Genomic DNA, 16,605 nt, shown 5'->3' with positions numbered 1-16,605 from the left:
GAGATTGTACAACTATTTGAAGAATTACCTTTACATAGATAGACATATATTATTTATTCTTTCAAGATCATTTGCCTATACAAGTTAATTAATAAATTATAACAATAAAATATCCCAGTAATTTCGGAAATTTAGTTTAAATAAACATCTAATCATAGTTTATATGGTACGGTTGGCTCGCTCAGTTAAGTTTGACTGCGGATGATAAGGAGAAGTGAATTTTTGAGAAATGTGCCAATTTTTGCACAGATAAGCAAGAACATTTGAGGAAAAATAGGTTGCATTGTCACTAACTATACATTTTGGCATGCCATATCGACAGAAAAGTTGTGTTTCTAAAATTTTGCCTATTACTGGAGCTGAGGAAGTTCTTATAGGAAAAATCTCAGTCCACTTACTGTACCCATCAATGACTACCAAGATGTAGGAATATCCGCCGGGCGAGGATTTTGTGTAGGGGCCCATTAAGTCCATATAAATGGTTGTCCACGGCGCTTCGACGGGAGATGAGACCATGAGACCAGCCGGTTTCCTGTTATCGTATTTATTTCGCTGACACATGTCGCAAGTCTTGATATAGTCCACAATGGCGGATTGCATGTCACGAAAATATGCACGGGAGGCGACTCGTGCTTTCGTCTTGTCCACGCCAAGATGACCAGAATGAGGCGTGTCATGGAGTTGATGGAGGACGTCGGAGATGAGAGATTTTGGGATGACTGGGAGGACTTTGCCGGCAACGGATTTGTAGACAATGTGATTTATGGTGACAAAGTCTGGTCCTGCGTATTCTCTCATCTCCTCCTTGGATTGCTTCTGGTGACGTCTAATCTTGTTCCTGTCCAAATTGCATGTCAGGACAAGATTGCATCGGTGGTAAGGAGGAAACATATAGTCCTCATCCTTGTCTATCACGGTGGTATCTGCTGTGGGATTTCTAGACAAAAAATCTGCAACAACATTATCTTTACCTTTTATATACTGTATGTATGGGGACCATTCTTGCAACTTCCAAGACCATCGCATAAGGCGTTTATTGGAATTTTTCATGGTTTCTAAGTATATAAGAGCTTGGTTATCCGTCTGAAGGATAAACTCATGCCCATCTAAGTATTCTTTAAACTTTTCTAATGCAAAAATTATACCATAACACTCCTGATCGGGCGTGCTATAGTTAAGTTGTGCACCAGTAAATGCATGGCTAGCAAAAGTTATTACTCTTTCATCACCAGCGTCGTCAAGTTGTGAAAGTGATGCTCCACATCCGACAATGCTGGCGTCAGTTCTTACTATAAATGGCTTATCATGCATTGGATGAGCTAAAACTACATTTTCAAGGAAAGCTTGTTTTATTTCCTGAAATGCAGTCCTGGCAGCTGGCGTAAATATATATTTTCTTTTGGCAGAGGTTAGTGCAAATAATGGCGCTGCAATGTGTGCAAAGCGCTGAATAAAATTACGATACCAACCAATCATGCCAAGAAATTCTCTGAGCTTTTTGCGGGTGGGTGGTTCTGCAAATTGCTGGATAAACGCGTTCTTATCCGGGTCCATCCCTATCCCTGCGCTGGAAACTCTATGGCCTAAAAATTTGACCTCAGTTTTACCAAAGTGACATTTGGTACTCTTTAAAGTGAGACCCGCTTTACGGAAGCGTTCAAGAATTATTGACAAATGTCTAAGATGCTCTTCAAAAGAATTACTAAAGACTAAGATATCATCCTGGTAACTAGCGCAGAAATCTTCTAAGCCTTCTAACAGTTCATTAATCATTCTTTGATAAGTAGCAGCTGCATTTTTTAACCCAAACGCCATGCAATTATATTCATATAAGCCTCGGTGAGTGGCGAATGCAGTGTACTTTTTGCTATTGGCTTCCATTGGAATTTGCCAGTAGCCTTTCTCCGCATCCATCGTGCTAATTAATTTGCAATTTGCAAATTTTCGCAATAAATCTTGCACACGTGGAATTGGGAAACTGTCGTTAGGATGTAGGCGGTTTATGTGGCGATAATCTACACAAAAACGCCATGACCCATCACTTTTCTCTTTTAATAATACGGGGGAAGCATAAGGAGAATTAGACTTACGGATGATGTCATGTTTTAGCATGTAATCAACCTGCTTACTTATTTCCTCCATCTTGGATTGGGAAGTAGGATATGGGCGTTGCCTTTTCGGCTGCTCCTAATCACATTTATTACTATTATTTATTATTATGTTCCACTCCCTTGATTCTTCCAATACGAGGGGCGTCGATGACATCCGGGAACTTAGAGAGCAGGTCCTTGATGTCATCGCGCTGTGAATCTTCAAGAAGAGTCAAGGTGTGGGTGACGGTGTTATTTGACATGACAACTTTGAGGGGATGAGACTCAACTGGCCAAGTATCTGAAAAACCCCATAGTAAATCTTTCATGTCAAATAATAAACCACATTTATGTAGAAAATCCATCCCCAGGAGGAGAGGATGTGAGCAAGGCATGACAGCAAATTCATGCTTGAAACTACGATTAGAAATTTTTAAATTTAAATTTATAACACCTGATGGTATTACTTCTGTACCATCAAGAGTGAGGATTGGGCCATGTACCCATTTACCAAGTTTCACATTAGGTAGAATTAATGAATCAGAACAAATTGAAATTGTACTACCTGTATCGTTTAGACAATCGTATGTACCAGTGGAAAGTTTAATTGGAATTTGTGGAATTAGACGGTGAGGATTCGGTTTGGAGGAGGTAGCGACGAACCCTCGAGCGGCTACTCTATTGTCCCGTTTCCCGACCCTTGACCATCATGTTGTGCAACATTGACTTGAGCTGCTTCTCTATGCACATTTCTGAAACAATTCTGGATATTGTGATTGTTGAGATGTGGACAATTTGCACACCTCGGCCTGTTGTTGTTGTTTTGTCTTGGAGGAGGACGAGGGGGCGTATTATTATTATTTTGTCGTTGTGGTGGGCGAGGAGCAGGATTATTATTATTATTATAATTCTGCCTTGGTGGTGGTGGAGGAGGAGGATTCCTATTTCCATCACGCACAGTAGCTTGATTTGTGTGGGAGGAGGCTAGCTTGGTGGTCTGTTCTGGAGGTGTGGACTTTTCAAAAATCTTACCAAAGTTAATAAGTTCCACCAGATTCTTTGCACGGCAGGAGAGAAGAGCAGTTTGAATGTGCGGAAGAGCTCGCTCCGCGACGAACTGAATGATTTGGGTATCATGAGACGATTGGTCAATCTTGAAAATTTTTCTATAAATCATGTTCATTTCTAATGCAAACTTGTTAAATGGCTCATTTTTCTTCTGGCGTCGGTTGAGAAGTCGTTCGACGGACTGGTGTTTATCCATCTCAGATCCGTACATTTGCAAGAATTCTGATTTGAAGTCGTCCCAGGAATTGACAACGAGTTTGGTGCTCTGCCACCATAAACTCTGATGTTTATCTTGTTTGAAGACTGATGGTAACATCAAAATCCAATCCTCTGGCATGACACGCTTTCTCTTCATGTAGAGTTCAACTTCTTTTAGAAAGTTTTCTGGTGTCTCCAAATATGGGCGGAATTTTGGGATAGGAATGTTTCCCACTGATTGGTAAATTACGGTGTTTGGAGCAGTGGCAGGCAATGTGGAGTTGAATTGTGGTGGAATCGTGATTATTGGTTGATAAGCAGGATTGTCTGCAGGAGCCGTGAGTAGGAGGATAACATCCGATGTCATGAATGGATTAGTTTCATTTTTATGGGGCGTTATCGGTGAAATTGTAGAAACATCATGAAATGGATTTGGATCGTCGGGAAGGTGTGGTTCTCTCATAACAGAATTATGGAGAGTGGGAGGAATACGCATGTGTGGCGAGTTTTGCTGCTTAGTTTCTTTATAAATTTGTGCAAAGGTTTTGGTGTACTCACTTGATACGTAATTCATAAATTCCGACATCTCTTTGCGTAACGCGTCGACATCTTGCTGTTTGGCGAGATTCTTCTGATGATGGAATAACGTTGTCTTCATTTTTCCAATGTGAGTGTCAACGTAGTCCTTCACCGAATGTGCTGCTGGTCGATTAATAGGGAATTGGGGACCGAGGATAGATTCCAGGACAGGGTCGGTGTCAGGGTTCACTTTGTCGTCTAACTCATCCAACCGAATCCTCATCTCGTCCAATTCCTGTGAAAAATTGACGTGGTCATTAGTTCGTTCCGAATTAATACGAGCTACATTTTCTTCCATTTTAATAAGCTTTTCATTAACTGAATCGTAATAAGAAACTTTGAACAATTTTAATTTACGAGAGAAATCAGTTGCAACTTCATTAATAAGTTGAACAGTTTCGTCGACAATGCTTTCGATATCCGTTCGTACCGTTACAATTGAATTGTGAAGAGTGTGATTCATTCGAAAAAGTTTTGTCAAATCCGTACGAATTTTAGTTACGGTTTTCTCAAAAAAATCAATTTTCTTACCCAGTTCTTTAGGAATCTTTATTACCTTTATTATTATTATTATCTTTAATTCTTTATCTTTATTTCTTTAGGAGTTTTATTACTTACACGACTGGTGATTAAATGGAAAATACGAAAAACCTCATATCCAACAAAGAAGATAAGAGAGCGATGGCGATAGTTTCCCAGGTCCAATAAATTCCAAAAGAGAAAGGTTTGGGGGGCGTTTTTCCACTTTCCGAGGTGAAATTTCCCTTGGGGTTACCAATTGTGGTTGAATCGGTCGGCGGCTTGAAGAAGACGGCGATCAATTCGTGGAAGACGTGGGCGTAATCCATGCTGAGGAGGATGAACGACAAAGGGGGCGTTTTTCACTCCCTCTAGTTCTTTTTTTCACTTCAAAGTTTATATTTTAATTATTAGAAAACTGGGTTTCGGTATCCATTTTGTAACACTCTGCTCACTAATATGAGAGGGTGTGCCCTAATCCTTCGAAATATCTATTAATATTTCGTCCTTTTTATGCTTTCGAATAGAATAAATCATGAAAAACTAGACTTTTGGCGATTTGATACTTGAATATATTCTCATTTATAGAGACAATTATATATGATATAGAAATAGCTTTGTGGGAGAGACTTAATATAGACTGAAAAATGGAAACTTTAGGAAATTTATTTCCTAAGGAGAGAAGAGAATTTAATTCCGATCGGGAAGAGAGCTAAAGCTAAACTTAACTTATGGAGGAATGAGACGTGGCGTGGAAGACTTTGATTCTCGTGGAATTGTGGGCGTTACAATGCCCCGTCTCATCCTTAATTAATTTTATTATCTATGCTAAATAAAATTAATACTTATCTATAGCAAGGTGAGGGTCAAATCATGCCATGAGCATTTGTGATGCGCTGTCACAAATGCTTATGGTTGCATGTTTCAGGTTATAGGAAAAATTAGGACGAAAATTTTTATTTAGTAAGTAACAATACGAAAAATAATAATAAGGAATTTTAAGAGCATATTTACGTGGTACCATATAGAATTTGATAAAACAAACGAACAAGAAAACAAAATTAAATCTAATTTATTATTCTAAGAAACAAAAACAATTAGCACTTTGGAGTTATAAATAAATATATTTCAAAATAATTGAATTAGAAGTATATATTACAAATAAACGTACAATAAATTACAGCTAAACCAGTTGACCCTGAGGCAAACTTCTCAAAATCGACAATCTATTTAATCTCACTTAAACGTAAATACGCTCAAGAAGAAACTCCCTGAAATCTTGGCCACAACCAAAATTAATTTAGTAAATCGAGACACTGCTCGCCTGGTAATTTCGACCTGGACTCCAAGCTATGCAAAAATTAAGACCCACATCACCACCGAGGACTACCTCCAAATAAACCTTCCCCTCCCAACAGTACAAACAACCTCCCAGTTGAGAGTGAACCTGTTCTCCCTTAAAATCAAAGATAAGGTCATCCCCCTACAAAACAAACTTAATTGTCCATGGTGCACGCGAGGAGACGGAAGTTCGAATCACTACATATTTGAATGTGACCAAATACACCTGCCACGTGTGAAATATCTAAATGCTTTCATAAATGATAACTCACTATGTAATATTTCAACCTATGTAGAATTGTATAACTCTAATAAGCAATGTCCTCTTTTCTTTAAGAATATTTTCTACTTCTTCCTAGAATGCTCTTTATTTAACGAGTATTTAACGAAATAAGAAGAATGAAATAAGAAGAACGAAATCAGAAGATTGAAATCAGAAGATTGAAATAAGAAGATTGAAATAAGAAGAACGAAATCAGAAGATTGAAATCAGAAGATTGAAATAAGAAGATTGAAATAAGAAGAACGAAATCAGAAGATTGAAATCAGAAGATTGAAATAAGAAGATTGAAATAAGAAGAATGAAATCGGAAGCACCATACTCCGTACCTAATACAACAACACTAATGAATACAATAATTCTTTTGCTATGTACTATGACTTTACTATATTTTATGACTTGACTATATATGTATGTATACTTTACGATGTTCCGTATTAATCTGTCCAGTATGTAAACATGTAACGATGAGGGCCGCGGCCATTTCGTAAATAAAACCATTGATTGATTGATTGATAAACGTAAATACGGTTTTAAACAATAATAAACCGTAGCATGCGTTAGAAATAGCTCGCCCTATAGTCGCTTATAACAAAATTCAATTTTTGTGCACTATAGGTGCAAGAAGGTCAATATTGTTTAGCTATAGTGTTATGGTGCTAGTATGCTGCACCGTTGGTGCAAATGAATTACAATTATGTAAATCGCTGGTCCAGTCCAGTTATGCACATTGGCGCAAAATTGTGTACCGAGTCAAAATTATGTATATATTTTTTGTGGTTCTTCAGCACTGTCGGTGTAAAACGATCAAAATTGCTGTTTAAATGGTTAAAATCTGAAATTATGTCAAAATTTAATGTCTACTTTTTTCAATTATTTTGCACTATTGATGATTTGTCCATTGATTTTCTCAATTATTTTACATCAATTTTAAATTACTTTGTATTATAGTTTGGACTCTTTCGCACCAACAGTGCAGAAGAACCATACAAAATAGATACATAATTTTACAATTTTGTATTATGTTTGTTGATTTAGCTTATAAAATTATGTCAGAATTTTATGTCTAGTTTTTCCACTTATTCTGCACTATTGATGATTTGTGCATTGATGTTCTCAATTATTTTACATCAATTTCTTTCCAATTTTTTTAAATCATTTAGGCTAAATAGTTGTTGAAAATCAAAACGGGGGAGATTTTAAAGCGCCAATTAGCGGAGAAAACATAGGAACAGACGGACGGACACGACAAGTTCAATAGCTACCATGCTTCGCGGGGCGAGCTAATAATTATTTAATGTATTTCCACATTAATTTTTTTTACCCTGGAACCTCCACCCCGTTAAAAAAGTTCTTCAGCAGACTTTTTTTTAAAGGAGACACTTTGTTGCCTGCCAAACACGTTGTCTCACCCACATGCACGTGCACTTACTAAACTTGTTCAGCTAACAAAGCTACACTCGTTCCAAGCACTACGAACACGAAATAACTCTCCCATCATGCGTTTCTTCATGTCGTTTTAATTGTTTCAAAGTCTTCGCCACCTTATCGCACCCAGCAAACCCACATTTGAACCCATCCCCACCACCGTGCTTCTTTGTGCTCTTTTAGTGAGATCCTTGTCAAATACGTCTTTTCGCATGAAACGCACTCATACACATTACGATTGACGGCATGTGGGGAATCCAAATGGCTGTCCAGATTGCACTTCTTTGTGAATTCCGCCCCACAAACGCCACATTTGTGAGGTCTCTCCCGTAGGTGGAAGCCAGAAATGTGAACCTCCAACACTTTCCGGTTGGAAAATTCTTTACTGCAGAAAGTGCAACGAAACGGTTTTAACTTAAGGTGTACCCTGTTGTTATGTCGGGTTAAGGATCCCATCGCCGTAAATTCATTTGGGCACGAGTCACATCGGAATTTAGCTCGGGTCCTGTCATGAGTAATTTCGTGATTTTGCAAGGTTCCGCTTTGATTGCTGGTATACCCGCAGTTTGCTGTCTGGCAGCAGAAAGGCCGCTCTAAAGTGTGAATTCGGAGATGCATATCCCTAGTCTGATTGGTCTTGAAGAGTTTAGCGCAAAAATAGCACTCAAATCGGGCCACGTGAGTCTTCTGATGTCTTAGGAGGCCAGGCAGATTATAAAAATCCATGCTGCACTTATCATATTCGCACTTGTGCCGCGTTCCATGCTTAATTATCCCATGTCTTTGCAACGTCTTCAAGGTGGGGAAGATTTTCACGCATTTTACGCAAATCAAATCTTTTTGGGGGTCGTGACGTTTCATTTTACACTCCGAAGTAAACTATTTCTGGCAATTTTCGTCTCATCAGAAAACGTTGATTTGTAAGATTGAGATTATCCCAATGGGATAATAAGGATAGAACTTTTCCTGGAATACAACCAAATATTACAAAAAATGTGCGTACTTTACATTTATTATTGATTGAGATTACGAAAGTGTATCGAACTTATTTATTTACTATTATTAATTAATTAAATAAACCTGTCAAAACGTCACCTATGCAGATGAAGAATCGTTGAGCATTATTGCAATCTACTACTACTCGCCCTCCCAAGATAACAACAACTGGATAGAATACACACAATTGTACGTAAAGATAAACTGATACCAAGGGTTACTCACCCTTGATGAAATTACTCTTCTCAGAAAAGCCGACATGCGGGTCATATACAATGTCGATTCTCTCTTCCTCCCTTTGCTTTGCACTAGGCTTCACAAAAATACATATCAACGCTATTTAAAACATACAAAGGCAGGCATTTGGGCATCTAAAAAGAAAACTCTGTCAATTTAGGATGGTACCTCCATCACTAAAACCATTTCTGTTACCAGCACCGCTCCACACGGCATGAGTTATAATCACTTAACAGCACTTGAAGGTTGAAACACACAATGGTCTCTCAAAACGCTGAAAGGTTGGGTTAGGTCTATTTCCGTATTTCTTCACGAGGAGGCTTACAATGCAAAAGATCTCTAAAATCGATAGTTGTACGAAAATGGAGTAAAGTCTGAAACTGTAGATGTCAGGTAGACAGTATCCCTCTGATACATGCATACGTACATACAAAAATTCCTGTTGTGTTCTAAAAATCAATATTAATCCACTATTGTATGTATGTGTGAAGGTATTAATAAATTGCGTAATATACATGTCTTGACTTCAGGATATCTTTATTACTTTATTATTATTGCACCGTTTAGTTCACATTTAATAATTTACGACAGACGTAAACAAAACCTGGAAACCGATACATAAATTACTTTACATTACCCTGTGCTGCACATAGGTGGCAGATTAGCAAAGAAAGAGCCAGTGCCCCAATCCTCCCCTGGTTCGACCCACCATAGGATTTCGTTGCTGCCTTCGTCACACGGCCGATGCACGATCTGGCTGCCAATTTCATTTGAAATAGGTGCCAGGCACAACCCCGTAGCTTTATTTACTATTAAGTCGAAAACTTTACATGGTGGGCTGGATTTCCGTATTTCCCATAACTGACTTGTACTCGACAATTCACATCTAGCCGTTTCCAGTATCGACCCTTGTGGCCCAGATTGCAAACATTTCTCACTGTTTTCATTAAAATTGTCGTATGTGTACGGGCTCGAGAAAATAATTCCATCCGAGGTGGTCGTTAGAAGGTATCCATCCAAAGGGGTCTTAACCATGATTGATCTAGGGTAACAAATTTTGGCAGATATAAATTTACTGGCGGAATATTTAGGTAAATTTACCTTGGACATGGCATTAGAACTGGGTTATCTTGAAACGTAAATCGGTTTGATCTAGTCATACAAAGATTTGAAGCCTTGTGATGAATAGTCGACGTTGGGTTTCTGCAGCGGCCGCGGAAGCATCTCTAAAACGTTAATAATAAAATCACCTTGACAGTAATATTTAAATAAGAATATTCTGCTTATATCGGTACAATTCGTACATTAAAAATAAATAAAAATCAAATACAATGAAAATTATTTAAACAAAATTTCTGAAGTATGTAGAACTTTTCATCATCGCGAGGATATATTTGTATTATTTTTTAGGAGATATCTACAATGATCACTTCTACATAAGCTATCCGAATTTGTAAAGGTATTTATTAATTTAAATTGAGCATTTAGAAGTGAACTTGGTTCTCTAGGCATCGGGTGCTGTACATAATTACATTCATAGATCCACCTTCTTATGCTAATGGTGCATGACCTATTTACTAAAAAAATTATGACTTCAAGTGAACTTATTTAAAATAACTCACCCCTTCGCCATTACCGCATGGTCCATTTTCAATCCCAGGAATGTAGGTGAAACGGGTTCCTCCTGGGATAGGCACTTTGCATTGTGTAGTGCAACTTGAAAGTACTTCCTATTTTATAACAAACCTCAGGCATATTTTAGAATTAAATAGTTATTAAACAGTAGCAATTAGTACCTCTCCTAAATAAGCTTCATTACTATTAAAAATCGCTTTGCATTCTGGCAATACGTCAATTGGTTCCATTCCTGACCAACCCGAACCAGGTATGGCAGGCCCAAATGGCCATGTCAAGTTCCCTTCTAATGTACGTAGACAATTTGATCCATCCAATCTGAATTTGATTTCAAGAATGAGAAAATTACAATTGTTCACACATTCCTTATATCTCAAAACAGTTAATTAGCAGCTGACAATCCTTTAATTACCTAAGGAAATCTCTGATGGCAGAATCTGTACAATCTGAAAAGAAATGTTGCTTCTCATTATTTCCGCCACTTGGACCCATAATGAATCCCGAACACCAATCCGTTTCATCATGAGATGCACCCAATCTGTAATTACGTATGATAAATAATTTACTATATTAAATAGTTATTCCAATATTTGAAATTTGGAAAGGATTATTGTATGGGAATTAAAATTATAGACAATTTTTAGGCCCCTGCGCTAGTATTCTTAGGGACAGGGGCGTAAAAATTGTCTATAATCTTAATTCCCATAAATGTTTATAAACTGTGTATAAGTTTACGTGTGAGCAATTTCATGCGCCGCAACTTCAGCTGTTTTATAACGTCCATCATCAATCCAGATGGCAGGACCAACTCCGCATGCTGACTGACGGTATGCCACACCACAGCAGACTTCTTGTTTAGCGTTTGTCATTAGTGTTCCGATGTCAAAGGGTGGGAGATTATCCCGATTTTTGTGCAACCACGGAGTAAATAAATTTAAGATTCGGCTCAGATGTACTCTTCCATCTTCCGCCCTGGCTTGCTCGATGAATGGTTGTGAATCGTAATCCTTATAGGTAAATTGAGAAAAACATGCATCAGCTTTTGATTACTTTTGATTACTTTTTAATTATATCGGTACAATACCTTCATTATCAATACCGAACTGATTTTAACCGATACGGTTGAAAGTTTTAGAGACATATAGCGCATATTTATATCCCGCAAGTAGCCGTCCAAATACTCGTAAATCTTTTTTTCGTCTTGATTAAATACGTCAGCTAATTCTTTGTCTACTACGACAAGAATTTCCACAATTACGGGGACACCGTCGTTTGTAGCTGAGCTTATTTTGTTCCTACTCTCAAACTCTATGTTGTCATGGTCTCCTGTGTAAAGAAAGTGAAATTACATTAGCATAAGCACGACTGACGTATTTAGCGGATTTCTTACGTAGACCGTCATTCACAAGGATGGGGAGATGATTAGGATTATAGTGCCCATCTTGTCCCAAATCTAGACAAATGAAGCACAACTTCAAATTACTAATAAGGTCTTACTTAAAATTTCGATATTTAAAAAAAATACCATATGGAGAAGAATCCACTAGGGCTACAAAACACACGAAGACCACGGCAACTACCTTGGGGTGCATTATTTTCTGGTGATTTACAACTTGTCGACTGATAATCATTGCTACGGAACTTTTTTATTTATACGGTTAGACCTCGCCACAAAACAATTAACTTACAACAAAGCTATGCAGAATTTGCCGATAAAGTAATTAATTACGAAATCTCTATCCGATTATTTCCAATTCTTGGAAAATGGATTAGTTCTTCTCTAAGAACTCAATTTGCCGACGATTAACCATGGCTTATTGAAGGTGGTTGTAAATTCTAATAAATCTTTCGGTATGCACAAAGGCGTTCCAATTAAGGAAATTATTGCGAATTGTACCAACTTATTTGGGACGTCATCATCTAAGTATGCACGCAAGCCCCTTGTTAAAAAATTACATTATTGTATCACAAGGATTGTATTCTACGTATACAATTAAGGTTGTAAAATCATCAAATATGGATATATGGGAGTAATCCCTCATGATTAAATTGAAGGACTTTTCTTTATATGGTATCTACATGCAAGCGTGTAGTGTGGAATTCAGTCTAAATTTGCTTGTACTTATTATACAATAATCCACTGGCAATAACCAGGCAATATTTTAATACTAAATTATCCATGACAGGATTTCGGTCAGGTTTACGTGAATTTTTTTACATAAGGGTCCTGCATTTCGCTCCTAGTGCGGATGCGGGAGCGTATGATGACCGTAAAGAGGATACAAACACAGTACCTCGATGATATTTAAATTATCAATTTAGATTTTTGCCGCCGCCTTTTACCGTGGAGGGTCGACCTAATGTATCACTGATAGGCAATCAGCATGATTATGTAATTAAGAGCTTCCCATACCAATTTTAAACATTTGGGTTCAAGCAGACAACGGATCATAAATTCAACAAATCGTGGAATGGTTTTACGAATTACTGGTCGGTATTAAATTATTTTTCTTACGGTAGATAGCCCCGGGTAGATTAAAAAGTGTTTTGGACGGGAAATACTGGCTGGAAGCATTCATAGATAAGTTTCATAAAAACGGTAAAATTTTGTTTTAGTTGAATCTTCTCATTATTCAAGAAAGTGGCCGATTAACTCAAAATCAAAAATTCAATTACTTACATAAAAATGAAATATCTATCCTGTGTCTCATAATGATTTCATAACTTCGATGGATAAAAAAATTGGACATTATCGAAATAATTTTTTCCAGGCTACCAGAAAGCCAGATTGTTATCGAAAATTGGATAAATAAAATCAACCAGGAAGAAGGGAAACAAATAAAAAAAATTGGCAAGAAATTTCCAAAAAATTGCACAGGTCGCTAATAGAGACATAGATTCTTTATCTGTTAATTAAAGTAAAAAGGTACCTGTTTCATAATATTTATGCAATATGCAATGTGTTTCAAATATCGTAAAGTTTTTACAGGCATTTCTATCAACTTGTTAAATACATTCCAAATAATTATTTAAGTACACCTTTATTAGTTCATCCTAAATAACTTTTTTTAGTTGTTCATACATAATCATAATTGAGATAGTTATCAGTAAGTAAATAATTTACATAGATAAGTAGATTAGTCCTTAGATTTAAGCAGACTTGTCTCAAAGTAATAAATGCACAATATAACTTTATCCAATATTTTTATTTTGTCTACTACCGAATACAGCATTAAGTATAGCCTGCAAAGGCGAGTCATCAGTAAATAACCCTTGTTGAGTTTCTGCCATGTTAACTCCAGGTAGACTAGCTACTGTTTGACCTGCAAGGCCACCGTTGTAATTAATCTGTCCAGGCATTGCAATCTGATCTTGAAGTACAGGTCCTGATGGTTCCTCAAAAGACCTTAACAAATATTCTCGATTGGTAAAAGACCACCAAGCCTGTGTGTTGTACCAGCCATTCACTGACCCCTAACCACCTGAGAACCATGCAGGGCGACTTGATCCCCAGCCGCCACCTTGTTGTTGGCTAAAAAAATTATAAATTAAAAAAAGTTTTTATCTCAAGTGTTCTAATTGTTCTATTTACTTACCATCCACCATAAATCACAAAAGGAGAGGCTTGACGCGATTTTCGTTTCTTTTTCAGACTAAATATGACCTTCTGTGTATTCTCCGGAGGGATAATTTCCTCCAGTGTAACTTTAGTGGGGTTGATTGGAAATTTTTCGGAAGTGACTTTAGCTAAAGTTCCAACATCGACTTTTCTCAAAGATGCAGGATTGGTTAAATGAATTATTGAAACCAGGCACTGTGAGGATATAAGAAAATGAAACATTCTATAATATTCGAGTAAATGTGATTAATGAACGTGTGTTAAGTTAATTTAATTAATTAGTATTCTATTAAATAAAAATATTTTATATTGAATACAAACCTCTTTCATTTATAACAATCATCATAAATTACTAAGCTTACTTACCGTAAACAATTTCCAATGTCGCATATTTAATGTTGAATTTGATAAGAAAGTTTAGCAGGTTTCGTTGAAGTTCACGACGAAGTGAACCTCTGCGCAAAAAAAAATTAGAAGAGATTTATTTTATTCTTTTTCTTTCGTAATAAACATTGTCTGCTAGACCCCTGTCGGCGAAAGAAGTTATCGCATAAACATTGACGAACTTTAGAAGAAAAAAGTTGTCCATATTGATATTACAGTAGATTTAAAATTTTTAAGGTGGTACTGTCCTCTATATTCTATGGCTATTATGTCAATAGAGTGATAATAACTTACTGTTGAATTATCTGTTAAGGTTATCAAACAAAACTTGATTTTTTACGGGTCAAAGTCAATACATTTACAAGTTTGTAAATCTTCCTTGACTTGTTTATGCAACACAGCCTCTTGAGTACCACAACACCTAAAGATTTACATCACTGCACTAACATTGTAAGTGTCTAAGTTAAATACCTGTTATTTGGTATTTGGATTACGATATTTTAATGCTAATTTACTACAAAGTTTAATTCCTAAGTTGTCAGACGGTTCGGGTACATCGTCAAACAGGTTTTTTTACGCTTAACTTACTTGAAACTCTGATGGAAATTCCAGATTATGCCATTAATACACATGCAAGAAACTACTTAGCAGTCCCGTAGCTACGCTGACCCAGCGACTATCTGATATAGTCCAGAAAAATATTACAAAGTTCAACTGTGATTCTTAGAAGGTGTAATACAGTTTCCAACTAGAGGGGAAGAGATAACGTTTGCTCCGAATTATCTCGTGACTAGATGAGATGAGTTGGAATTCAAATGAAATCATCGAAGCTTGTCCTGTTTTGTTTAATTTCAAAGTTATTGAGACCAGTGGATTTGGCATACATTACATAGTTCGTCCCTAGCAACATGCAAAACTTAGCCTTCTCCAAACTGGTGTCACACTGGGTTACACAGTAAACAACAGGGATTGATTTTGTTTTTGACATTACCCTATTTATCTGCAGTCATTAGCAATCTCCAAACCAAATTTCAGCTCAATTGGAGGATACTGAAAAATCAGTATGGATGACCCCATAGGGTACCTCCGGATGAAATTTTTTTCAATGTCACTCTATATTATTTCATCAGGAGCCATCAGAGACCTATGAGCCAAATTTCAATTTTCTATGACAAAATTTGAAAATCGGTGGGGGTCACCAGACGAGGTACGTTTCGATGAAAATTTTTCCAAATCCACTGCACATTATTTCATTAGAAGCCATCAGAGACCTATGTACCAAATTTAAAGCTTCTACGATCATTTTGGAAAATCGGTGGGGATCACCCTATAGGGTATCTCCGGGTTAATTTTTTTCAAATTCTACTTCATATTCTTTCATTAGTAGCCATCATGGACCAATATGCCAAATTTCAAGCGTGTAGGACAATATTTCAAAATCGGTGAGGGTCACCCCATAGGGTACCTTCGGGTGAAAATTTTCCAAATTTAACTTCACTTTCTTTCACTAGAAGCCATTTATGACCTCTGTACCAAATTTCAGCTTTCTACCACCATTTTGAAATTTCGGTGCACCATACCCCCACCACCTAATTGACCCCCACCGGTCAACCACTGGACAGATTTGGCTTATCTTCGAACTTGATTCCTAACTTTGCCCAATATACATATGCTGAAAATTTCAACCCGATCTAATAAGTTTAAAGAGAGTTATCGATATACGGACGGACGGACGGACAGACATGACGCTTACATAAGCCCTGACTCGGGCTAAAAATTATCTATGCATAGGTGAATTAATTATTTAACATGAAATACGCAGGAATGGATTGTATTTCTAGCACCATTGATCGTGTATAGTTACATAATCTTAATCTTTACTTACAGTTCATATCCTCTGACCTGGAATGAGAGCTGTGTATAATCTTCTGCACAAAACCTCGTGCCCATTATGGCTTTGCAAATTCAGCCACAAGTTGAATACATGCATCTGTTCTCCTCAGAAATGTATATTATTAGCTTTCCCTTACTTTTAACTGAGCAGCCTTACTTTTGCAGATATACATTTCTGCATTAAATGGACAAGTAAGTATCGCAAACTTCATTCATCAGCTAGCCCCCATCTCCTCCACTACAGCTGGGGGAGATTAATAAACGTATTTTGTGTTGCCAGGCAACACAACGAGAGACCATTTAAAAAGCAAATATTATCACTATCAGGTTAATATATT

At 37.0% G+C, this 16,605-nt stretch overlaps 2 protein-coding genes across 2 annotated transcripts; both read right to left on the bottom strand.

The window, feature by feature from the left end:
- Nucleotides 1-9,302: 9,302 nt before the first annotated feature.
- On the bottom strand, nucleotides 9,303-10,907 carry LOC118438806. Its single transcript, XM_035859564.1, has 5 exons — nucleotides 10,784-10,907; nucleotides 10,533-10,689; nucleotides 10,359-10,466; nucleotides 9,838-9,962; nucleotides 9,303-9,778 (listed from the first exon to the last, which is right to left on the bottom strand). Exons 1-5 carry the CDS (start codon nucleotides 10,861-10,863, stop codon nucleotides 9,370-9,372), a joined length of 879 nt encoding a protein of 292 aa, XP_035715457.1. The 5' UTR covers nucleotides 10,864-10,907; the 3' UTR covers nucleotides 9,303-9,369.
- Nucleotides 10,908-11,102: 195 nt separating this feature from the next.
- LOC118438768 lies at nucleotides 11,103-12,002 on the bottom strand. Its single transcript, XM_035859499.1, has 4 exons — nucleotides 11,897-12,002; nucleotides 11,762-11,824; nucleotides 11,456-11,697; nucleotides 11,103-11,378 (listed from the first exon to the last, which is right to left on the bottom strand). Exons 1-4 carry the CDS (start codon nucleotides 12,000-12,002, stop codon nucleotides 11,103-11,105), a joined length of 687 nt encoding a protein of 228 aa, XP_035715392.1.
- Between the last annotated feature and the right edge of the window lie 4,603 nt (nucleotides 12,003-16,605).

This window comes from Folsomia candida, unplaced genomic scaffold (genome assembly GCF_002217175.1).
Source record: "Folsomia candida strain VU population unplaced genomic scaffold, ASM221717v1 Fcan01_Sc026, whole genome shotgun sequence".
Taxonomy (NCBI): Eukaryota; Metazoa; Arthropoda; class Collembola; order Entomobryomorpha; family Isotomidae; genus Folsomia; species Folsomia candida.
This window is presented reverse-complemented; position numbering and strand designations above follow the sequence as displayed.

Coding starts and splice junctions, on each gene's coding strand:
- LOC118438806 (XM_035859564.1), bottom strand. CDS start 10,863: ATGGGTCCAAGTGGCGGAAATAATGAGAAGCAACATTTCTTTTCAGAT. Junction 10,690..10,783: donor GCCATCAGAGATTTCCTTAG/GTAATTAAAGGA, acceptor AATCAAATTCAG/ATTGGATGGATCAAATTGTC. Junction 9,779..9,837: donor GTTCTAATGCCATGTCCAAG/GTAAATTTACCT, acceptor TTGTTACCCTAG/ATCAATCATGGTTAAGACCC.
- LOC118438768 (XM_035859499.1), bottom strand. CDS start 12,002: ATGATTATCAGTCGACAAGTTGTAAATCACCAGAAAATAATGCACCCC. Junction 11,825..11,896: donor AGTGGATTCTTCTCCATATG/GTATTTTTTTTA, acceptor TCATTTGTCTAG/ATTTGGGACAAGATGGGCAC. Junction 11,698..11,761: donor CCTTGTGAATGACGGTCTAC/GTAAGAAATCCG, acceptor TTCTTTACACAG/GAGACCATGACAACATAGAG.